Here is a 26,467-nt window from a genome sequence, read left to right on the forward strand (position 1 = left end):
AAATCGCTGTGAAGGGGAAAGAAAACAAAAATAGTTTTACCCCCTCATACGAGGGATGGAACTTAAATAGTGACAACTATTTATTCGCAACCGATACCAAAGAGTTACGTGTTTGCCTTGTTTCTGTCCTTCGTAGTAGTCACCAGCGTTGTGTAGAACACGCTGCCAGCGCAGTGGAAGGCGTAGTATGCCGTTAGCAGAGCCTGTTCGGTTGATGGTGCGAATGGAGCGGTCTACTGCCTGTCGAATCTCTGGAAAAGTTCTGAAGCGAATGCCGCGAAGTGGTTCCTTCATCTTCGGAATCAAATCAATGTCACAAGGATTTAAGTCCGGGGTGGATGGTACAGTACTTCCTAATTCCACCGAGCGAGGTGGCGAAGTGGTTAGCACACTGGACTCGCATTCGGGAGGACGACGGTTCAATCCCGTCTCCGGCCATCCTGATTTAGGTTTTCCGTGATTTCCCTAAATCACTTCAGGCAAATGCCGGGATGGTTCCTTTGAAAGGGCACGGCCGATTTCCTTCCCCATCCTTCCCTCACCCGAGCTTGCGCTCCGTCTCTAATTACCTCGTTGTCGACGGGACGCTAAACACTAATCTCCTCCTCCTCCTCCTAATTCCAACGACCGAACAGAGGAGCCACAGCTTACACTGTATGCGCCTGCGCATTGTCGTGCTAAATGATGGGTGGGTTGCGCAGGAAGTGTCACCGCTTCTTTAGCAAAGCTGGTCACAGGTGATGCTCCAAAAACGAACAGTAATACTGTGCATTGACGGTCTCCGGGGAGGAACGTAATGCGTTAGGATAGTGACACCGTTACGTTAGACCGCTCGCTCACAAGTGAGTGTGTTTCCCTCGATTGTACGCACGCTGGTGACGTGGGACGGGCGAGTCCATTTGCTCGGAGGTAAGGTATGTATGTCAACAACGTGTGCTATCAGCGACAATAGTAGATTCCATTGCATAGTGTCTCCACAGCAGTGTTGCCACTATTTAAGTCCCTACCCTCGTACTATGCGTGAATTTTACGAAATGAACAGATGAAACAAATTCGGAGTACCTGATATTGAACACCATACGGTGACTTGAGATATATAAATATAGGTGTAGAATCGGCTCCATTTCGTGAGATTATATCGTGACTTACGGATATTCAGCTTTTAATTATCTCGTGCAGTATTTCTCCGTTCATTTAATCTGTAAACCTTTACATTAGTTAGTAAATCCAATTTTAATGTGACGCCATCAATGATCTATACAGAACTGGAACACTTAGGTTTAGAGTTGCAGGTGACCTGATGGATAATACATCGGGGCATCGCAATGAGCCATTATCATGGATTTCTTCGTCCACAGCGTCCTGCTAAGCTGCGAAACAAATTTTTTGCAGATACTCCTAGTTTTCAAATACTAAACACTTCTACTCTGCAGTATGATCTACCAACAAATTATGATTCAATAACACTTCCAATTGGAAACGAGGATCTAGCACTTTATCACCTCAGAAATGTCGTGAATGGATTGTGATTCTCCAGACTAGATAATATAGTACTACTTTGCTAGTGCATGACACATTTGATCAGCTGTTTCATATCTGAAAGACAGGCATTGATATGGCTTCAGATCGCAAACAAAATTTAAAGAGGGTGCAAAGGTGAACACACTAGATGTATATTTTGAACTTATATTGTACAAAGTAAAATTTTCCCTGAGTCAGGAAAAGTCCCACTTATCGAAAATAGTTCACATTATTTTATTAATGAGACAGAAGCAATTGCAGTATCTAGTCAAGGTCGGATAAACTATAAAAAGACTGTTCGTAGTTTCCGTTCTTCTCGTTTTCAAAAACACGGAGAGTGTGGAAGGGAAATTTTCAGTTATCTACTGATAATCCTTCAGGGTACCCTGAAATGTCTCCTTTATTAATCAGTCCAGAAAATCTCAAAAATCACAGTTCATTTACTGCTCGACAACTGTTTACACCTGTCATGTGCTTTAACAGCTTTCGACACGATTCAGATTATATGAAATGAATGCACTACATACCTCCTCACAACAGTAGTAATGCTGCTGTAAAGAATGATATCGATAGCGCCATCGGAGATATGTTTGGTATTATCTGCTGAGACTATACTCCTTCACCTGCAACTCGGGGTCAGGGATTTTCTCTGCCTCGTGATGACTGGGTGTTGTGTGATGTCCTTAGGTTAGTTAGGTTTAAGTAGTTCTAAGTTCTAGGGCACTGATGACCATAGCTGTTAAGTCCAATAGTGCTCAGAGCCATTTAAACCATTTGAACCTGCAACTGTCTGTTAGCAAGATGTAGAATGCATTAATACATTCATCGGTACTACTCGATAATGGTTATTAGGGAAGATGGTGGTTCGGATCCCCGTCCAGCCATCCAGGTTTAGGGTTCCAGTGATTTCTTTGAAACACATAAGCAAATGTCTGGATGATTCCGTCGATATTGAACGACCGATTTACTTCCCCATCCATTCTGTGGTCTGTCCCTAATGAACTCACCTCCGATGAGATATTTAACCGTAATCTCCCTGTTTTTACGATAATGATGTGACCTTCTTTAGGCAATCAAGACGTAGAATGTTGTGCATATGCACAGTAACTGACACAAAATCAGTAACCACACAGCCCCCTTCGATGTCGCACACAAGCGATTGCAGCCTACGTGCGCGATATTCCTGTTTCTTTGACAGCTGCACAATTGGGTGCCCGTCAGCAGTCCGGATGTTCATAAATTGGTTACCGCTGTCCAGATGCGTGATGTATTCCGTCACAAGCGCCGCACGGTCTCATTTGACGTGATGAATTCAATAGCCAAACACAACACCGCTCAGACCGACAATCGTTCCAACACTGTGCTTTTGCGCGTGCTTTCTGAATAGCCAATGAAAGTACAGAGCGGATGGCGCTCTCTGACAAAACACGAGCGCGGCCAGCGGTAGGCTGCCAGCAGGAGCGACCAATTTCTGGGATTATTTGCAGTTCATTCCAGAGATGAGAGCGAGCGTCCTACCTATGAGGGAGACAGTAAGCGAATTATTGGCTGTCCCTGCTCACCACACAACCAGGGCCCGCCTTCAAAAGACATGGACCATAGATATTACCAGTGCTTATTCGGACCGCATATTAAACTTCAAAGCGAACAGTGTCGCGTTAAAATCTGGAATTGCAGAGCCCATGCACAAACACAACTTTCACGCATGACCCTGCCCTGACACTTAATGTGATAATAGCTGGTAGGGTGAAGAAACGAAATTAAATATTGTTCAATGATTATAAGCAATTATTCCAAAGTGTACATCAAGTATGAAACGGAGATGAATTATGTAACTGTATGCACTTGCAAGCGAAAAATAATAAAGGCGTAGAATTAATTAAGTTTATTAATCCATGATTATAACAACTCCTTACTACACTTTTTGAGACCGCTTCCAGCGTTTAGCAATCTACAGCACAATCATGTCTGTGATGAGAACAGCATCAGCTGAGTGAAGCGCAGGCCGGTTTCCTATTTCCTACACATTATAATAGGAGAACGTAACTTTCTCTTCTTCTCCCAACATTCAAGCACAGATATGACAATTCAACATAACCGAACAAAATAAAACAACTGACTTGTTCCTCGCACTCTTTTGAGAGCTTAGTGTTGGCAGAACTTTCCTTTGACTCATTCTTCGTAAACGATTTTCGGTGCAAAGAAATTATGTGCAATTCGTACATATTTGATATTTACACGAATAAAAGTGAAACTACCTAAAGAGAAAGCTACAATTGGATCACTGCAGCAAAAGCATCTTTAACATCGGAAAAAATTTTGCAACTTATCAAGAATCAAAACCAAATGGCTGGTTCAAATGGCTCTGAGCACTATGCGACTTAACTTCTGAGGTCATCAGTCGCCTAGAACGTAGAACTAATTGAACCTAACTAACCTAAGGACATCACACACATCCACGCCCGAGGAAGGATTCGAACATGCGACCGTAGCGGTCGCTCAGCTCCAGACTGTAGCACCTAGAACCGCACGGCCACTCCGGCCGGCAATCAAAACCAAGCATACAGTATTTTCCCTTTCGGCATGAAACCTTCCATTACTGTTAATGACCAAAGCTGTCGAGAATGAAATGTTTAACTTTTCGTTCTTTTAGAGTAGTAACTTTACTCGTAATGCATGAGCGCCATTAAGAATCGTCGCTTTGGATAACTGTTTATGTTTAAAGACTGGAAGGAACAACATTAGGTTTCAACGAGGTGCAAGCTTAGATAGGTAGGGAACTCCATTTTGTCATTTTCAAGATAACTACACTAGCATTTGCCTTACGTGCGCGAGGAAGCCCACAGAAAACAAATCTAAATGTACAGGTGAGGATCTGAAGCGGCGAGTGCGAGTCCGGGGTCTTCTCAATGCGTCACTTCGCTCTGTAACTCTGAGGTGAATAAGAAAACGACGCACCACGAAGGAATTATCCGAATGAGGTGGACATCGGTACAAGTATATTACATGCGCAGACAAACAAATTATTACAACTTCAAAAAAAAAAACAAAATGATTGATTTACTCAAGTGAAAGAGCTTCGCCGGCCGCTGTGGTCGAGCGGTTCTAGGCGCTTCAGTCTGTAGCCGCGCGACCGCTACGGTCGCAGGTTCGAATCCTGCCTTGGTCATGGATGTATGTGATGTCCTTAGGTTAGTTATGTTTAAGTAGTTCTAAGTTCTAGGGAACTGATGACTTCAGATGTTAAGTCCCATAGTGCTCAGAGCCATTTGGACCATTTGAAAGAGCTTCAGAAATTGAACGAGTCAGTAACGCGTTAGTCCACCTCTGGTCCTTGTGAAAGCAGTTACTCGGCTTCGCATTGATTGATAGAGTTTCTGGACGTCCTCCTGAGGAATATCGTACCAAATTCTGTTCAATTAGCGCGTTACGTATTCAAAGTACCGAGCTAGTTGGAGGGCGCTGCCCATAATGCTCCAAACTTTCTCAACTGGGAAGAGATCTGACGACTCTGCTGGCCAAAGCAAGGTTTGGCAGCACAAACACAAGTAGTACAAACTGTCGCAGTGTGAGGGAAGGCATTATCTCGCTGAAATATAAGCCGAAGATTGGTTGCCATGAACGGCAACAGAACGGGGCGTAGAATATCGTCGACGTATGGCTGCACTGTAATGGTGTCACGGATGACAACCAAAGGATTCCTGCTATGGAAAGAAATGGCACCCCAGACTCCTGGCCGGGTCGTATGGCGGGCGACAGTCAGCTTGATACCCCACCGCTGTTCATGGTGTCACCAGACACGTCTTCGGCCTGGAATGTAATTCATTGGAGTACAGTTGTCTTCAGTGATGAGCCCTGCTTCGAACTGAGTTCCGATGACCAGAGAAAACCTGTACAGAGATGTATCTAGAGCTCCTTACATTTCAGCAAGATAATGCCCACACGCATACGGGGAGAATTTCTACTGCTTATCTTCGTACCTACCAAACCCTACATGTGCTGGCAAGTTCTTTGGATCTTTCCCTGTTGAGAACGTTTTGAGCATTATGTGCAGGACCCTCCAACTAGCTAGGGATTTTGACGATCTAACGCGCCCATTGGACAGCAATTGGCACGATACAGCTTAGAATGACATCCAACAAGTGTAACAATCAATGGAAAGCCGCATTACTGATTGCACAAGGGCCAGAGGTGCACGAACGGGTTACTGAATTGCTCAATTTATGAAACTCTTTCTCTTGAATAAATCATCCAGTAGTTCTGAAATTGTCATCATTTGATTGTATGCACACGTACATCACATCTACCAATTTCGGTCCCATTCAGATAATTCCTTCATGGTACCGAGCTTTTTTTTTCTTTCCTTAGAGTGCATTTCGACGATCTAACGCGCCCATTGGACAGCATTTGGCACGATACCGCTTAGAAGGACATCCGACAACTGTAACAATCAATGGCAAGCGAGAAGGAAAAAAAAACAGCACATATTTTACGCTAACGTTTGTGCACATTGCAATGCGAAAGAGCATACGTGTTACTGCAATTAACTACATGCTACTGATCGGGTACCTGGGAATAAGCAGCTGTTTGAAGTTACCGAACTGTGTATGATCTCTGACATTCACGACTAATTATTGTCTGAAGCCATCCGCATACTGTCCTCAGTGCCTCTAAAACTCGTGGTATAGAACCAGAGTAGTCCTCTGTAGGCTCCAAGAAGTAACTGCCTTCTAAGTCCACAAAGGTAACCGAAATGAATAAATTGTCTTCTAACCACAGCCTAGCCACGGTCGACGGCCAACACGTCAGGTTCAGGTGCAGTGATACCCGTTGCCTTGTACATTTCTCGCTGCCTGTCCTTACGAACTGTCGATCTTCAAATTACCTTCAGAGTAGGAATCTTTACCGCACGTTGTGTCAAATGGCTACCCAAACTATCTCATTTCGCATGAGCTCACTACAACAAGCAGACTGCAATCACAATGATACCGTATTACAAATATGGCATCAGGGTATAGAAAATTGAAGTGGAACAGTTAGAAAAAAATTGCATTTGACAACCAGAGTCAGTTTTCTCGCACCCATTTCTTTTTTACTTTCTAGATAATGGAACATATAACAGCTTGCAGCAGGCCTCCGGCGACCAGCACATAGGGTGATGCTGTGCAGTCAGGCGGACAAGATAACCGGCCGTTGCTGTGTATTACCTGTCTTATTACCGTCTTTGTCCTTAAGATCCTCTCATGCGTCACTGTCAGGTCACCTTGCTTTCTAAACACCAAAATAGTAATGTACGACAAAGCCATCACTCACATGCCAGTACTGCAACCGTTGATGTCAGAGAGACATTCTGGCACTTGCTTTCTGGTATCCACATCACTTCCGGTTGACCATCACACTAACCACATACAAGTACGAGCCTACATACACTAACTGACAAAAAAGCGAAGCACATGGAACGTGGTAGGGAACGAAATGATACTCCACGGGTTGAGAGACTATATGATGTTATTTCAGTTATTTTCAAAATCGACTTAGGTTTACAGATAACTTGGCAGCATGAACCCACATATCAGTACGACGTCGCACCCCGTCTGGCATGGGTACATTCACTAATTCTATTGGAAGGGATGTCATAAAGCCGTCGTATCCTCTCCTGAGGCAAGTTATCTCACAACTATTGTAACTGGTCGTTGATATCCTAGATAGTGGCAGGCACTGGGTCAGTGTTAGGACTCGAGCAGATCCCACATTTTTAATATCGGGACAGATCTCAGTATCTTGCTCGCAACGGGAGTTCCTAAACATCACGCAGACTGTTCAGAGAGACACGTGACATGTAAGGACAAGCATTGTCCTGTTGAAAAATGTCACCACACCATGGCCGGGTGTCTGTAACGTACCATGGTGCCGACAGACGTCCGTCAATCACTACCAGCCGTGACTTAAATCGTAACCGATGGCTCTTCACACCGTGCCCCAGGAGTAAGACCACTGTGCCTCTCCAAGACATTGGAAAAATGAGGTCTTTCTCCAGGTCGCCTCGTACTCGCCGACAATGCACATCCAGTGCAGTACAGAACCGCGATTTATCGCTCAATGCACTGCGAAGCCATTCAGCGACCCTGGTCACGGCACCACTCCAGACGCAGCGATTTGTGATGTGGTGTTGACGGCAGCTTACGCATGGCACGGTAATTCCCTTGTCCGGCTATTGCAAGTTCAAATGGTTCAAATGGCTCTGAGCACTATGGGACTCAACTGCTGTGGTCATCAGTCCCCTAGAACTTAGAACTACTTAAACCTAACTAACCTAAGGACATCACACACATCCATGCCCGAGGCAGGATTCGAACCTGCGTTCGTAGCAGTCGCACGGTTCCGGACTGCGCGCCTAGTATTGCAAGTCTCCGAACAACCTGAGGGCCTGTTTGCCCTCATGGTACCATTCTACACTACTGGCCATTAAAATTGCTACACCAAGAAGAAATTCCGATGATAAACGGGTATTCATTGGACAAATATATTATACTAGAACTGACATGTGATTACATTTTCACGCAGTTTGGATGCATAGATCCTGAGAAATCAGTACCCAGAACAACCACCTCTGGCCGTAATAACGGCCTTGATACGCCTGGGCGTTGAGTCAAACAGAGCTCGGATGGCGTGTACAGGTTCAGCTGCCCATGCAGCTTCAACACGATACCACAGTTCATCAAGAGTAGTGACTGGCGTATTGTGACAAGCCAATTGCTCGGCCACCATTGACCAGACGTTTTCAGATGGTAACAGATCTGGAGAATGTGCTGGCCAGGGCAGCAGTCGAACATTTTCTGTATCCAGAAAGGCCCGTACAGGACCCGCAACATGCGGTCGTGCATTATCCTTCTGAAATGTTGGGTTTCGCAGGGATCGAATAAAGGGTAGAGCCACGGGTCGTAACACATCTGAAATGTAACGTCCACTGTTCAAAGTGCCGTCAATGCGAACAAGAGGTGACCGAGACGTGTAACCAATGGCACCCCATACCATCACGCCGGATGATAAGCCAGTACGGCGATGACGAATACACGCTTCCAATGTGCGTTCACTGCGATGTCGCCAAACACGGATGCGACCATCATGATGCTGCAAACAGAACCTGGATTCATCCGAAAAAATGACGTTTTGCCATTCTTGCACCCAGGTACGTCGCTGAGTACACCGTCGCAGGCGCTCCTGTCTGTGATGCAGCGTCAAGGGTAACCGCAGCCATGGTCTCCGAGCTGATAGTCCATGCTGCTGAAAACGTCGTCGAACTGTTCGTGCAGATGGTTGTTGTCTTGCAAACGTCCCCATCTGTCGACTCAGGGATCAAGACGTGGCTGCACGAACCGTTACAGCCATGCGGATAAGATGCCCGTCATCTCGACTGCTAGTGATACGAGGCAGTTGGGATCCAGCACGGCGTTCCGTATTACCCTCCTGAACCCACCGATTCCATATTCTGCTAACAGTCATTGGATTTCGACCAAAGCGAGCAACAATGTCGCGATACGATAAACCGCAATCGCGATAGGCTACAATCCGACCTTTATTAAACTGGGAAACGTGATGGTACGCATTTGTCCTCCTTACACGAGGCATCACAACAACGTTTCACCAGGCAACGCCGGTCAACTGCTGTTTGTGTCTGAGAAATCGGTTGGAAACTTTCCTCATGTCAGCACGTTGTAGTTGTCGCCACCGGCACCAGCCTTGTGTGAATTCTCTGAAAAGCTACTCATTTGCATATCACAGCATCTAGTTCCTGTCGGTTAAATTTCGCGTCTGTAGCACGTCATCTTGGTGTTCCAATTTTAATGGCGAGTAGTGTAGGAGCCAACGACTTGTTGCATCATTACACTAACCCTCATACACGCATTGCTTTCCGAAGAATGCATCATTCATCAGGCCAAAGAGATGGAAATCGCAGGGTACGAGATCCGGGCTGTAGGCTGGATAAGGAAGAACAGTCCAATGAAGATCTGTGAGCCTCTCTCGGGTGCGCAGACTTGTGTGAGACCTTGTACTGTCTTGGAGAAGGAGAAGTTCGTTTGCATTTTTGTGGCGACGAACACGCTGAAGTTGTTTCTTCAATTTCCTGAGTGTAGCAAAATACACTTCAGTGTTGAGCGCTGCACCATGAGGGAGGACATCAAACGGAGTCCTAGAGGACCGTCGCCCAGACTTTACCGGCTGAGAGTGTGGCTTTGAACCTATTTTTCGTAGGAGAGGTGGTGTGGTGCCTCTCCGTGACTGCCGTTTTGTTCCTGGTTCGAATTGAAGAACCCATGTTTCATCGCCTGTGACGATATTAGTCAAAAAATTGTCACAATTAGCCTCGTAAAGCTCGTGGCCTTCTGCTAAGCAGCGAGGAACCCAGCGGGAACACACCTTTGAGTGTTTCAGCGCTACCGAGAGAGACGTCCAGTCGAGCAACGAGGTGTTCGATTGTGATCTGACGATCATCTCGTATGAGAGTGTCCGCACGTTCCAACGTTGGAGGAACTACAGCTGTTTGCGGCCGGGCGGCGCGCGGGAAATCGGACCGGTCTGCGCGACCATGATGCGATGATGACAGACACGTCGTCCAAGGACTCACCGTGGTTTTGTTCACCATCAAATCTGCGTAGGAATAGCGCCCACGAATATCTGCTATACTCTGGTTTTCCGCCAAATGACAGCTCTCTGCTTGCAACGTACCTTCATTACAGACGCCATTTCGAATGCTACGTGTAGCGCCGCCACCAATCGGAACTTCCTGAAACTATAGGGGCCGAAGCAGGAATATTCCACGATGTCCCACAACAAATTCCGCACTTTTTCAACTGAAGTTGGACAAGAAGAAAAAAGATGTTTGGCATCAGTTATTGAACGCCCTCGTTCATTGACATTCGACTATATCTTCTGGTGCTTGACTTATTTTGTCAGGCAGTGTATATTCAATCTGGTACAGTATGCTACACGACCTCTGAGTCTGGATTAATTCGGACGTTTCTTTCCGATGGTTTGAACATTCAAAAACGTCAGTGTATAAAATATTTTTGCTATGTGGAGTTCCACAGTTGATATCCACTGTATGAAACTCGTAAATTCATCGCGTCTAGACACACTGACATCAGCTAGACAAACGGTTTCTATTGTACAACCAGTTTCGGTCTTTCATACCAGGTATAAAAACACCACAACAGTGAACATGGATTAATATGATTCACATACACTTTTTTTAATTTCTTAAAATCCCATCTGAACAAAAGTCTCACCCAAAATATCTTTAGAGGAGGACGTTATCTGCTCATAGACATTTAAAAATGCCTTTGTAATTGTCCCCATAACATTTTCTATCGAAAATCCGTATCATCGAGCCTGTTGTGGGAAAATTATGTACTGCCACTTCTCACTAACATCCTGCAGTGAAATAAAAGTAATACACCTAGAATCTGTCTGTGTGTTTATACATTACAAGTTGTTTCTAAAAGTTGATATATAAATTTCAGTCTGTGCGTCTTCAGCAAATGGTCTGTTACTTGCTTGCCTCGTTTCCACAGAATGGCTCCCCATCTCGGTCGAATCAACAGTCACGTTGGCAAACATATCCTGAAATGGATAAAACTAAGTGAAAGAAACACAACACCTTTATAATCACGTCGGCGTAGGCTCACAGTTACACCAACCATATTTCACTTGTGGAAGTGTAAGTAACAACGAATGACATGGCATGGCAGAACATTACAGTCTATACGTTCATCCATGAAACAGTGTGAACACGTCTAACATAATGCAAAATGTTAGGTAAACGAGTGGACCTGAATTTCTGATGAATTAGGAGAATATTTAACATGGTAACAAAGACATTTTAAAGTCACATGCAGAAATCAAGAAATACTCAAGAGAACCGTTTTAAAGGCAGTACTCTTTGGCACTGGCCCCACACTTAGCTTGCATTTGTCACTAATGTCATGCACAGCGGCAAGTCCCAAGCGAGTGAAAAAAGGGCAGCCGACGCCAGTATATACGAACGGCAAGAATACAGACCAATGTTCTTAAAGTCGGTTTGCTGCAGAATTCTTGAGCCTTGCAGTGTTCGAATGTTATAAATCTTCTTAGGGCGAAAAGCTTGTCCACAAATCAGCATAAATTTAGAACTCATCGCTATTGCGAAGCTCAGCTTGCTCTTTTCTCTCACAATATCGCAAAAAACACAGATAAAGGACAACAGGAAGATTCTATATTCCTAGATTTTCGGAACGTGTTTGACACAGTGCCCCACAGAGGGCTGTTACCGAAAGTCTAAGCATAGGAAATAGATTCTCAGCTACGTTAGTGGCCTTCGGATTTTTTAAGTAATAAAACCTAATGTGTTTTCTTGGACGATGAGTGTTCTACGGAGACAAACGTAACGTCAGAAGTGGCCCAGATAGTGTGACAGAATCGCTCTTGTTCTCTATATACATAAACGACCTGACGGATAGCGCGGTCGGCAGTCTGCGACTGTTTGTTATTGTGCAGGGAAAGCGCCGGCGTCGAGTGCCTTTATGAGAATAAACGATAACTGACGCAGATTTTCTATTTGGCGTTATGAATGGCAGCTTGTTCTAAATGTATAATAATGTAAGTTAATGTACATGAGTATGAAAACAATCTTGAAATGATCCAATATAGTATTAGTAGCGTGCTGTTTGGCATAGTCACGTCGATCAAATAATCAGGCGTAATGTTGCAAAGAAATGTAAAATGGAACGAACACGTGAGGTCGGTAGTAGGGAAGGTGAGTGGTCGACGTCAATTTGTTGGGATAAAATGGTTCAAATGGCTCTAAGCACTATGGAACTTAACATCTGAAGTCATCAGTCCCCTAGACTTAGAACTACATAAACCTAACTAACCTAAGGACATCACACACATCCATGCCCGAGGCAGGATTCGAACCTGCGACCGTAGCAGCAACGCGGTTCCTTGTTGGGAGAATTCAAGGAAAGCGTAGCTCACCTAAAAGAGCAACTCCGTATAGGACGCTAGCGCGACCCATTCTTCAGCACTGCTAGAGTGTTAGGGTTCCACTACAGGTCGTATTAAAAGAAGACGTCTAGGTAATTCAAAGGCATGCTGCTAGATTTATTACCGGAAGATTCGATCAAATGCTTCACGAACTCGAACGGGCGTCCCTGGAGGAAAGGAGACGTTCCTTTCGCGAAGCACTATCGAGAAAGTTTAGAGAATCGTCATTTGCCGCAGACTGCAGAACGGTCGTACTGCCATCAACATATATCTCACGTAACGGCCGCGAAAACAAGATAAGTGAAATTAAAGCTCGTACGGAAGCGTACAGACAGTCGTTTTCCCTCGTTCAGTTTGCGAGACAGGAAAGGGAATAACTAGTAGTGGTACAAGGTTCACTGTGCCACAGAACGTAGTATGAACGTAGAGGAATAATATGAAGAACTATGTTGAGTTTTCCTGGATATTTCTCCTATTAGAAACTGAGAAAACAAAAAAGTCGTTTTGACTTGTTGTTTGATCATTTTATTTCAGATTATAGGCCTATATCGAAACGGTGTGTAGTGAGTTAGTTATCATTGATTGTATACATGATTTGCTTGTGTGTGTGTGTTGGTGTGTGTGTGTCTATATGCTGGATATTTAGATATTATCAAACAATTTAAGTTTAAACTTTGCCTTGGTACCTGTCAATCATTTTATGTTATTGAATAACTAACTGAAATTTTTTTGAGACCGTGTATTACAGGCCTTACGTCGCTGCAAATTTTTTGATGTCTAATGAAGGACTTTTTTCACCTATTGCTTTCGCTATGGTCTTTATCATTCTTTTCAAATTGTGATAAGTTACATACAATGGATATATACGTTTGATGGTGTTTTCAGAATAGTAAACTCCTTACAGACGCGCCTACGAGATGACTGGGAATGAAGACCAAATAATATTTCGCTATCGTTTTTGTACAAAAATTAAGTTCTAAGTCGTTTATTATCCCGAAATGCTATATTCGAAGTCTTTAATTAGTGTAGAATACCCACAACTATGTTAATATGTTTTTGTGTTTGTTCCAGGTGCTATTGATGGCTCTAAGAACAAATACAGCTGAATTCTGATGGTGAAAATGTTAATTTATGTATTTCTTCCACTTAAAACTTTCATCAAGAAGTACACCCCAACGTTTTTGTGACCTGTTCACTAACTTCTATACATACCGTGCATGTGTAATTGTGTTACGCCATTTGTCGTGCAGAACTGCATATATTATGTTATTTTCACGATTAAGGGTGAGTCCATTTGCCAATAAGCATTTACTACGTCTTTCCAAGTTCCAAAATTATACTCTGGGAGACTTCAGTTGTGATATCTTCCCAGTCACTAATATTCTCTTTCCTCCCTGTCTTGTTCGAATTATTGAACACTACTTTTAGCATAAATTTTGCTAAGTATTATTGACGCCTCTTTTCGTCAAACCATTCATTCTAAAAGTTAAGCTTTTTGATAGAATAACGTGATACACACAATAAACTGTTTTTAAATGATTACTGAAAGACAGATTGGCGACAATTTGTTAGTAAAGGCTTGTTATTTTAGGCGAGTAGATGTATAAGTGGCAGTCGTAGTCAGGTCACATTGTAGATACCGAAGTACGACACCCAAAGTAAATTGAAACTCCTGAAATGTGACACTAATATCCCCCATACAATCTTTTCGAATATTCTGGAAAAATGTGACTTTTAAGGGTTATTAACTTCTTCACCATCACATAATATATAAAATCGTTTAGCAGTCGCATAATCCACTCAGTCTGGAAAAATTCCTTATTTTAACGATCTATTAGTTGTCACCAACGACATTAAGACCGAACAAAAATTCATAAAATTTTCTTATATTCAGAAAAGTATGTCATTGCTATTCCCAGTCGACTGAGTTTTTGTGGAATGCTATTTTCAATTACATCCCTGGTTCCTCAAATAAAGTATTTGACTCTATGCGCGGGAGAGCCCCGCGGTCAGATCGTCTTGTCACGGTCCGCCCGGCTCCCCTCACGGGCTCCCCCCACGGGCATGGGTGTGTGTGTTGTCCTTAGCGTAAGTTAGTTTAAGTTAGATTAAGTTGTGTAAGCTTAGGGACAGATGACCTCAGCAATTTGGTCCCACAAGATCTTACCACAAATTTCCAATTTTTTTTACAATTTTCACTAGAACAGTTAGGAAATAGTCATATTCCAACTTGTGGATGTGCATTAATTCAGTTTATTTGTGATACTGTGTTGGGCACTAGCTGGAATTTCACAATACTCTGTTATTTTCATCATATCATCAACATTATTAAATTCGAGCTTGATGTACATATTTATTTCTATTGTAAAAAAATTTTCTGGATGTACTGCACAATTTTTTGCAGTAAGCGACTAATGCAAGAAATCTTCTTGTGCTGACAGTTACAAAAATTTCACTTATCATTAAATAATATATTTCAACCCATTACCTAAGGTTCTTCACTGCCCTCTGAATGAACTATTTGGAAATTTTTAAGAAAGCTACTTTCATATATTAATAGAATATTGTAAAGAAATGCACTGAATTTGACACAGTGATCTCTATCAGTAAAAGCCTCATAGCTCTAGCACTAATCGTTGTTAAAATATTGTATGCTGTTATCATTAATAAGGCTCACTTTTGTGTTTAGACATGTCTCTGAACTTAAGGGTCCTACGTTTTTCATTTTCAATCATCCACCGTGGTCAGACAGCGGGTGAACAACTATCGTTACTCTTGTGGAGTTTGCTAGTTTAAACTTGAACTCAACCGCGTATTACCTATCCCGTTATAATAACATGGTAGTAATTTGAAGTTCCTGAGCTTGCCTGGCATGACCATGACCCTGTTCTGCTTTAAGGTTTTTTAAAAAAAAACTGGACTATTTATCGAGCATATACAAACGTATTTACATAAAATGCAGATTTGATTGAAATGTCACTTCAAAGCGCACCTTTACAAGTTTTTGACAAACTCATTTTAGTTCCATTGACATTATTATTGACGTGACAGATACACCACGCAAAGGCAGGCTCTCGGAAAACAGTAGCGTTCATATCGCGAATGAATTCTATGGGTCCGTTTTTCATTCTACGCTTCAGGCTAGACAGAGCGTCTGACAAATACACTACTGGCCATTAAAATTGCTACACCAAGAAGAAATGCAGATGATAAACGGGTATTCATTAAACAAATATATTATACTAGAACTGACATGTGATTACATTTTCACGGAATTTGGGTGCATAGGTCCTGAGAAATCAGTACCCAGAACAACCACCTCTGGCCGTAATAACCGCCTTGATACGCCTGGGAATTGAGTCAAACAGAGCTTGGATGGCGTGTACAGGTACAGCTGCCCCTGCAGCTTCAACACGATACCACAGTTCATCAAGAGTAGTGACTGCCGTATTGTGACGAACCAGTTGCTCGATCACCATTGACCAGTCGTTTTCAATTGGTGAGAGATCTGGAGAATGTGCTGGCCAGGGCAGCAGTCGAACATTTTCTGTATACAGAAAGGTCCGTACAGGACCTTCAACACGCGGTAGTGGATTATCCTGCTGAAATGTAGGGTTTCGCAGGGATCGAATAAAGGGTGGAGCCACGGGTCGTAACACATCTGAAATGTAACGTCCACTGTTCAAAGTGCCGTCATTGCGAACAAGAGGTGACCGAGACGTGTAACCATACCATCACGCCGGTTGATACGCCAGTAAGCGATGAAGAATACACGCTTCCAATGTGCGTTCACCGCGATGCCTCCAAACACGGATGCGACCATGATGATGCTCTAAACAGAACCTGGATTCATCCGAAAAAATGACGTTTTGCCATTCGTGCACCCAAGTTCGTCGTTGAGTACACCATCGCAGGCGCTCCTGTCTGTGATGCAGCGTCAAGGGTAACAGCAGCCATGGTCTCTGAGCTGATAGTCCATGCTGCTGAAAACGTCGTCGAACTGTTCGTGCAGATGGTTGTTGTCTTGCAAACGTCCCCATCTGTTGACTCAGGGATCGAGACGTGGCTCCACGATCCGTTACAGCCATGCGTATAAGATGCCTGTCATCTCGACTGCTAGTGATACGAGGCAGTTGGGATCCAGCATGGCGTTCCGTATTACCCTCCTGAACCCACCGATTCCATATTCTGCTAACACTCATTGGATCTCGACCAACGCGAGCAGCAATGTCGCGATACGATAAACCGTAATCGTGATAGGCTGCAATCCGACCTTTATCAAAGTCGGAAACGTGATGGTACGCGTTTCTCCTCCTTACACGAGGCATCACAACAACGTTTCTCCAGGCAACGCCGGTCAACTGCTGTTGGTGTATGAGAAATCGGTTGGAAAGTTTCCTCACGTCAGCACGTTTTAGGTGTCCCCACCGGCGCCAACCTTATGTGAATGCTCTGAAAAGCTAATCATTTACATCTTCTTCCTGTCGGTTAAATTTCGCGTCTGTGGCACGTCATCTGCATGGTGTAGAAATCTTTATGGCTAGTAGTGTATGATGAGTAAATCGCGGAACACCATAAAAAATACGAGCCACGAGTGAGCTTATAATTCGATCATTAATAAATGCAGACTTCTTTGTAGAAATGGAATTAGTGTACCATCTTATCCTCTAATCACGAAAATAATCATCTTTATCATAATTGAGGAGTTGAGAATGCAAGTGGTTGAAGTGAAATTTCGCAATAAGATGATCTAAATACACATTTTGTGAGCTAAAGTGTTGATATATTCTGAGTAAAAGAAGTACAAGCGATTTCTTGGGTATAGCTGCAGTTTGTGATGATAAAGCTTAAGCTCCAAGCCAATGCCTGGTCTGCGCTTTCAACACAACGAATACAAGTGAAGCGACAGAGAGAAGGCGAATTGCTGCTGTCTATAATGAAGTTACAAGTTCGCATTTTTTAAAAGTACAGCAATAGCCTAATGTGTATGCTTTTAAGAGTATGTACAGCGATATTTGATACTTTCTTTCAATTGAAGCCATGGATGTCATAGCAAAGGAAAAAGTTGCTAAGGACATAGAAGGAAACAAAACACAATGGAAGAGTATCAGGTGCATCTGCATCAGCAAAGAAAATCCTCTAACAAAGCAGCTCAAGTATTCACTAAACCTTGATCTTGTGTTCATAGAAGCGAATTTTATGAAGTGCAATATTAGGCCTTCACCAATACATCTTCTGCTGCCTTTGCATCAAGATGAGTTTGAAACAAAATGTGAGAAGTGTAAAAATTTTTAGGAAATAAATAACAAAATCCCTCCACTTTATCATGAGTTTCATTGCAATATTTCCCATTCCCAGACAGCAGTTGCTGTATGAAGAGGGAGAGGAGAAAGAAGGAGATGTTGTCAAAGTAGGGGACGAGGAAGACCGAAAAATGCGCAACACAGTGATACAGCATCACGAGTGTTGCCCAAGAAGGACATTCTTCAAGCAATGATTATGATTCTATAGACATCGACTGTGAAGAAATTATAGATAGTGACTATGATTAAACGCTCCTATATGTTGCAACCACGCAAGTATATTTCCGTTTTAGAATGTTTATTTTATTAGCTCTTGACTTATTGGTTTTAAGCTGTTCGTATTAATTTTGTTTTAATTCCTCGTATACCTTGTTTTATAACAAAATATATGTTTTACTTTGTCTGCAGTGAGTGTCGTACCAAAAACGTATTCAAAATATAGCACAGTAAATAAAATGTTTTTCAGTTTGTACCTGTTTTACTCTAAAAAGCTTTAAGACGAGGAGTATAAGTATTTTTAGTATATTATAAAAAATAATGTAAGGGCATTACAATCTCTAATCATGCCTACAATGGTACACAGGCTAACTGACCGTCAGTAGAAAGTATCTGATGTTTTGATAGCAACTCACATAATTTATAAATAGCCATTGAACTCTGGCAGTAATTTACTCAGTTTGCTTCAGCGAGCGATTGTATCCCCAACCATATGAAACATCAGGCAGCTATAAATATGAAATTTCTTGTTACCTTACTTTTTGGTGCTCAAGGATGTATGTTAAAGCTGCGCACAGTTTTTGGCTACCACTTATTAATTAGTCGTGAATATTAGTTTTTGCTTTAATGTGAAATGTTCATTTCTCGCATAAGGTAAAGTCTGTCAGTCTTTCATCAAATTCCTACTTTCTTAACAGGAATTTTGTATTTCCTTGCAATCTTCCCGTGTCCGAAGGTAATGAGAAGTCAGCAAGCCACATCTACCTTTATGAAATATACGACGGATATAGCAGAACCTTTTTTCATACTGTTTATTATACTGGCTTGCAATACTTCCTAAAAAAAACTTCACAAAAATATAATATCCTCTTTCCGTGTGGAATGTCAGGATAAATGCAGCCTTCTCGCACTACCTGAATCGACCAGTCACAAATTTAGCATTCCTTTTATATGCTTCTTAAATCCAATCTGATAAGGAACACAAGCTCCCGAGCAGTAGAACAGATAAGCCTTGTAGGAGCTTTGTATGCTTTCTGGATCACTTCACTTTCTCAGAATACTCTAATTAATCGAAATACTCAATTTTAACTTCCGAAAACTGATTTGAAATGTTTGTTAGATATCACACCACTTTGTAATTTTACGCGCAGATCTGTAGCTTACGAAACTGAGTTGAGCTGCAAACCACTAACGAAGAGTTCAAAACTTACCATATTTTCAAGTAACCCTGAATTTTCTAGTAGATTCTTGAGAATGACGCGTCCCTGTAAACAACACAGTATTCTAACAAATTTCGGGCGTCGTCTAGCAAGTGCCCAGTGGAAATATCGTGCCATGAATTAAAGACGATCGGCTGCAAGCCCGAAATTTGATTGAGCATTCAATTCGCTGGGAAGATTTTCTGTTCACAACAACATCGTAAGAAAACCACACGGACGTTCTGTGATGAATACTACTGTAAGAAATGCTGACATAACAATGCCAAATGGCAACCAGTGTAAAGACGCGGAGAGGGATGCGTTCCTTGAGCGGAAAAAGAACGGCTGAGAGTGTAAAGCAACACACAAGCATTGAGCAGTTGTTTTGTGCTTTAGTATTAGGTAGAGTCACGATTTCAGTTACTTGACAATGCAAAAAGTTCTGAAGTTACAATAAATTACTATCGCTCTTTCACCCAGCAGAAGTGGTAGAATGCAAAGCATTATTTTCCATTCTTGCTCCGTACCACGGAAAGAGTACATTTACGGATATTTTTTCCAGTTAATTATACCTGCTCGTTATCACTAAAAACTCTCAAAATGTCAAATGAAAATTTAGAAACACCCGACATATATAAAGAACAGGAGAGGTCCTATCACATTACAATGGGTCACTCGCGATATTACCTTTGTTCCTGAAGAACATTCTCTGTGCTGAATAATTTACTGGCTCCAGTTTGTCAGTATTTTAGATGCAAAAAGGTCCATAGCCATGATAAACTTATTGAAAGAAATTAGTTTCCTGCACTGACTTATCTGCCGCGATGTGTCATTGCACACCGTTCAGTACTGCCTTACACTCGTAAATGCCATAGCTGTGTGCTGCTGTTTGTACAGAACCAGATATTATGGATACAGATGGGAAACTCCGCCAACGACGCACTGGTAGTGAAATTATGTGTTGTGACATAAAATACATGTGTTTTAATGGGTTAAACATTTTGCTTCAAAATGGCTATACTGCCAAAACGTTACAGTACACAAAATAAAAATAAAATGGATATAGAAAACAACCAATGCAGGAAACTAATTTCTTACCCTTATGACTTTGTTCTTATTCGGCATTGTGTCACGATGCGGAAGCCCTTCCAAAATCTAGGTACTCCAATCCTTCCAGTAAAGTTCCGCCCTGGTTTGTGCTGTACTGTGTGCAAAAACCGTGAAGATTAATTCACGTACAGTACAAACTTTTGGAAAAAAGTTTGAATCTTTCGATAAATCTAGTTATACAGGGTGTTGGCGAATTTCCGCTACAATCTTCTAGGATTTGTAGAGGGGAGTGAGTACGTAACATTTTGAACAGCAACCCATGTCCGGAAACGTACCGTTTCCGATCTACAACGGTTTCGGTTCAGATGTTTAACTCATCTACTTCTGTTTGAGGTATTGAATTAGGTACGACGCAGTGCATTTATTAGGTAACAATTCGAAAGGAAATACACTCCTGGAAATGGAAAAAAGAACACATTGACACCGGTGTGTCAGACCCACCATACTTGCTCCGAACACTGCGAGAGGGCTGTACAAGCAATGATCACACGCACGGCACAGCGGACACACCAGGAACCGCGGTGTTGGCCGTCGAATGGCGCTAGCTGCGCAGCATTTGTGCACCGCCGCCGTCAGTGTCAGCCAGTTTGCCGTGGCATACGGAGCTCCATCGCAGTCTTTAACACTGGTAGCATGCCGCGACAGCGTGGACGTGAACCGTATGTGCAGTTGACGGACTTTGAGCGAGGGCGTATAGTGGGCATGCGGGAGGCCGGGTGGACGTACCGCCGAATTGCTCAACACGTGGGGCGTGAGGTCTCCACAGTACATCGATGTTGTCGCCAGTGGTCGGCGGAAGGTGCACGTGCCCGTCGACCTGGGACCGGACCGCAGCGACGCACGGATGCACGCCAAGACCGTAGGATCCTACGCAGTGCCGTAGGGGACCGCACCGCACTTCCCAGCAAATTAGGGACACTGTTGCTCCTGGGGTATCGGCGAGGACCATTCGCAACCGTCTCCATGAAGCTGGGCTACGGTCCCGCACACCGTTAGGCCGTCTTCCGCTCACGCCCCAACATCGTGCAGCCCACCTCCAGTGGTGTCGCGACAGGCGTGAATGGAGGGACGAATGGAGACGTGTCGTCTTCAGCGATGAGAGTCGCTTCTGCCTTGGTGCCAATGATGGTCTTATGCGTGTTTGGCGCCGTGCAGGTGAGCGCCACAATCAGGACTGCATACGACCGAGGCACACAGGGCCAACACCCGGCATCATGGTGTGGGGAGCGATCTCCTACACTGGCCGTACACCACTGGTGATCGTCGAAGGGACACTGAATAGTGCACGGTACATCCAAACCGTCATCGAACCCATCGTTCTACCATTCCTAGACCGGCAAGGGAACTTGCTGTTCCAACAGGACAATGCACGTCCGCATGTATCCCGTGCCACCCAACGTGCTCTAGAAGGTGTAAGTCAACTACCCTGGCCAGCAAGATCTCCGGATCTGTCCCCCATTGAGCATGTTTGGGACTGGATGAAGCGTCGTCTCACGCGGTCTGCACGTCCAGCACGAACGCTGGTCCAACTGAGGCGCCAGGTGGAAATGGCATGGCAAGCCGTTCCACAGGACTACATCCAGCATCTCTACGATCGTCTCCATGGGAGAATAGCAGCCTGCATTGCTGCGAAAGGTGGATATACACTGTACTAGTGCCGACATTGTGCATGCTCTGTTGCCTGTGTCTATGTGCCTGTGGTTCTGTCAGTGTGATCATGTGATGTATCTGACCCCAGGAATGTGTCAATAAAGTTTCCCCTTCCTGGGACAATGAATTCACGGTGTTCTTATTTCAATTTCCAGGAGTGTATAACGAACCATCAATTTATCACTCAAGCACATTTGTCTGTATTGACATTTAAATATTACGTGTTTACATTACTCCAAAACGAGAAAGAACCCAGAATACTGCACGCAAAGAACAAAACTGATGCATTACAACAGCGGCTCGATGTGACGACCACCAGCGTTGTTACAGACACTGTACTTACGAAGTGTGTTGAAGTACACGCTCTCCATCCCACCTGGTGTCTCTTCAGTTTACAGTACAGCGGCAAGAACGCGTGCCAGCAGATCTCTCTAGAGGAATCTTGTAAACTGAACTTTGCATACAACCCCACAAGAAGCATTCTGCAGGAGTTAAATCCAATGATCGCGGCGGCCACGCTGTTGGACCACCTCGGCCCATCCATTTTTCACCGTATTGTCTGTCGAGATGTCTCCGAAGCGCACGTTATTAGTGAGTTGGTAGACCATCATGTAGAAACCACTTTTTCTGACCGTCATTCAGTGGCACGTCACCCTGTCTACCCTATTGCATACCGGGACAGACGACTCTGAGACTTCTCGCTTTCCCTCAGCAGATGTGGACGCGTTTCACATTTAAATTGAAACCATCGTAGAAGCCGAAACGGTACGTTTCCGGTTATGGGTTCCTTTTCAAAGTATTATGTACTCATTCCCCTATACAAGTCTTAGAAGGGTTTAACGATAATTTCCGGAAATTCTGTATTTCAGTTCATAGCATGTTCTTAGATGACGAAACGTAATGTAACTAACGATATTGGTCAGTTAAGTTTCCACATTTCGGTGCACTGTGCCTGCCGCTGTTCTTCTCTCGAACGATGTAACTTACGTGCCACGCCTATATAAGCTACTAGACAAGCTAAAAGAAAGAGACAGTCACGCTTCAATATAGTTTTAGCTTCCAAGGGGAGGCCACGACGTTTTGGACGCGGATTTACTGCAAACTTCGTGCACTCGTACTACTCCATTAGGACAACAAAACGTGTAAGCAGTAGCGCATACTTCTCAAGCGTTATTGAGAAAATCGCAAGATAATATCAGTCATCCAATATATACCTGTGCGCCATTTTTACCATGAAGCGGCGGCAGCCAAGTAGTTAGCGTTGAAGCCCCGTAATCGTTGGGTCGCTGGATCGAGTACCGTTCGTGAGTTTTTCTTTATTTTCAACATAGTCATTTTCTTTACTATTTAATTACAGTTGATATAATGGGAAAAATACGTGTAATCGGATGAACTTTTATTAAATTTACAATGTTATTTGGCAGTCTACAAATTTTTATTATCACAAATAATATAATATTCATAACTATCGACTAGTAAACGAGCAAACGCATAAAATGATACTGAAAATGTATGCTTGTCCGTGATTTGAGAAATCCCTCATACCTGGAAGGAGCCCGTAGCGACTTGTTACCTCCAACTTTATGAGCGGCACAGACGGCTTTCGAAAGATCTACAATTAATCGTCGCTTCCGACATTACGAGGACAAGTTGCAGGATGGCGTTTTTCGTAAAAACATGGAAAACATGAAGTTAAACGGCACCAGCTGCACTGAATACATGCTATGTTTCCGCATACACAAGGTCTTTTGAGGTTTTTCATGGGGAAACTAACCTCGTTAACATTTTCAAAAACCTCTCTTTCAGACGATAATTTGGAAGCAAACCATGCATAACGCAGCATTTCCTTAAATATCGCCGCTGCTAATTGGTCATGCAGTATCGACTGTATTTTAATTGCGTCTTCGCGAGAAGCAATTTATCGTTCTCTTTCGATTAAATACGAACAATTTTGAAGACACGGACAAGCATGCGTTTTCAGTATCACTTTATGCGTTTTGTCGTTTACTAGTCGATAGTAAATTATATTATTTGTGATAATAAAAGTTTGTAGGCTGCCAAATAACATTGTAAATTTAATAAAACTTCATTCGATTACACATATTTTTCCCATTACATCAATTGTAATATAAATAGTAAAGAAAATGACTGTGTTGAAAATAAAAAAAAACTGACGAACTTGACTCGATCCAACGACCCAATAGTTACGGGGCTTGAACGCTACCCAGTCGGCTGCCGCCGGTTCTTGATAAAAATGACCACGCACAGGTATATATTGGACGACCGAAATTGTCTTGCGATTTTCTCAATAACGCTTGAGAAGTACGCGCTACTGCTTACACATTTTGTTGTCCTAATGGAGTACTACGAATGTACGAAGTTTGCAGTAAATCCGCGTTCCAAACGTCGTGGTCTCCCCTTGTTAGTTACGTTCCCTTACAACCGCATGCTCATGGGGGCCAGTTTTCCTCGCGGGATGTCAGAAGAACGAGATATTAAGTGTTTTCCAATACATACAGCAATCGCTCAATAATATTTAAATCTGGCGGTTGTGGAAGCAAGGGGAGACGTTTCATTTCGGTCTGCTGATCATCGAAAAAATGTTTGGAGTTTCCTTACATACGACGGCAATCATTATAATCTTGCATAATGCAGTTCTACGCTGGGAATAATGCCGTCAGTAGTGGATCAAAATGCTCACCTAAACTGATTCGTTATACGATGCTAATCTTTTTTCCTTAAAGTGTGAGCCACATCGCTTGATCATTAAATAAATGTTAACCTTCCACTGTACTGTTTCATGACGAAATTTTCATGTGAGCCTTGTACAACATCATATGACTGCACACGACCGCTGTAGACAGCCACGGTAGACTTACAACTGTTGCCACGGATGCACCACATAGGCAGTTGCCTACAATTTGGCTTCGTCGGATATCTAGAAATGTCCAGCTTCACTGTATCGACTTCACGTAACTATCCCAGACGTTCTGACGCCCCACAATACACCTCGTCCCTGGGTTGGAGCTGAGAGTGGTGTGTGGTTGCAGTGGAGTCGCAGAAGGACTTCCACACGAAGCGGCTGAGCGACAGCGTGGCGACGACGCCGGCGCCCACGAGCGCCGCCACGGCCGCCGCCGGCCCGCCGCCCGCCAGCGCCGCCCCCGCGCCCGCCCCCGCGCCCGCCCCCGCGTCTGCGCCGCCGCCCAGCACGCCGGCCGCCGCCGCCGCCTCCACGCCGACGCCGACGCCCGCCTCCAGCACCGCCTCCACCTCGACGACCCTACCTCCGCGTGAGTCCCCCTTCTCGCCACTACTACTCTTTCACTCCCCTCCGACAGACGATTGCTGCTTTCGAGAAATCGTCCACTCTCATTTCTATTGTCACCCCTCAGTTCCACATATATTATTTGACCATTCTTTGAAAAACTTTTGGCGATAAAGACTCGCTAATTCAATATTTGTTTTCATTATTGCGCCCTGTTAAAATTGGATAGCGAAGTTTTAAAACTGTTCTTGTGTTCAGCTGATTTGTCCACTGTAGGGTTCCTACTACTATGACCGCCAAACTGTATTCTAGATCATGTAGTGCTTAGCTTAATAGTGAAGGGAATGAGTTGTACATATCAGATGGTTATAACTAAAATGACGGTGTTCCCAGTGTTACAGCGCGGGCTGTATACATCACAGGACTCTGAAACATCGCAGTTATGCTCGCTCGAATTTGTATACATCGCAGGACGCTGAAACACCGCAGTTATGCTCGCTCGAATTCTTGCTGCTCGGTGCACTCGCGGAGAATACTGAAAGGAAAATAACAGTTGCACTTACTGCCGCCAGGTGAAAATGTGGCGCTGTAAGCAATCAGAATGTAGAGAGCTTGTATAAGGAGAGAGTGGCCAACCGGACGATACGGCGGCCATTTTTCTGCCAAACTGCGGGCGGGACTTTTGAATGGCCAGTAGTGGTGTAGTGGAGTACACACTCACCGAATCAAAACCACAAGACAATATGGCGAAATCATTAGTTAAATGCCTTTGTTTATAAGAATAATGTGTTGTAATAATTTTCACACAGCCAATTGACAGATCTGTTTTCAAATTTAACTATGTATATTGCAAGTTGTTTTATATGTAGTAAAAAGCAAAAACGACTTACTTCGCATAGATCAGACTACTTGGTTGGTTTCCACAAGCCTCCTGTTTGATTTATTTCAGCCCTGTTGACTGCGACTGCCCACTGCATTCGTCTTTCTTCATTGCATGGAAACGCTAACATGCGAAATCCACCTTCGCCTCTATTGGAGCAACCAAATGCAGCACAACCTGGCATCGTTTATGAACGTCTGCAGAACGAATTACAGATGTCAAAAACAATACTGTACAATTACTAAGGTGTTTACTTCAAACATGTAGGCCTACCAACTTCATCACAAAACTCGTATTT

The 26,467-nt window shown here is 43.5% G+C and overlaps 1 protein-coding gene across 1 annotated transcript in view; it reads left to right on the forward strand.

Moving 5' to 3' along the window:
* LOC124556422 overlaps positions 1-26,467 on the forward strand; it is a 962,508-nt gene that overhangs the window by 790,316 nt on the left and 145,725 nt on the right. Inside the window, exon 9 of the mRNA XM_047130380.1 lies at positions 25,072-25,314. Coding sequence (XP_046986336.1) covers positions 25,072-25,314 — 243 coding nt within the window. The remainder of the gene's footprint in view (positions 1-25,071; positions 25,315-26,467) is intronic.

This window comes from Schistocerca americana, chromosome X (assembly GCF_021461395.2).
Source record: "Schistocerca americana isolate TAMUIC-IGC-003095 chromosome X, iqSchAmer2.1, whole genome shotgun sequence".
Classification (NCBI taxonomy): Eukaryota; Metazoa; Arthropoda; class Insecta; order Orthoptera; family Acrididae; genus Schistocerca; species Schistocerca americana.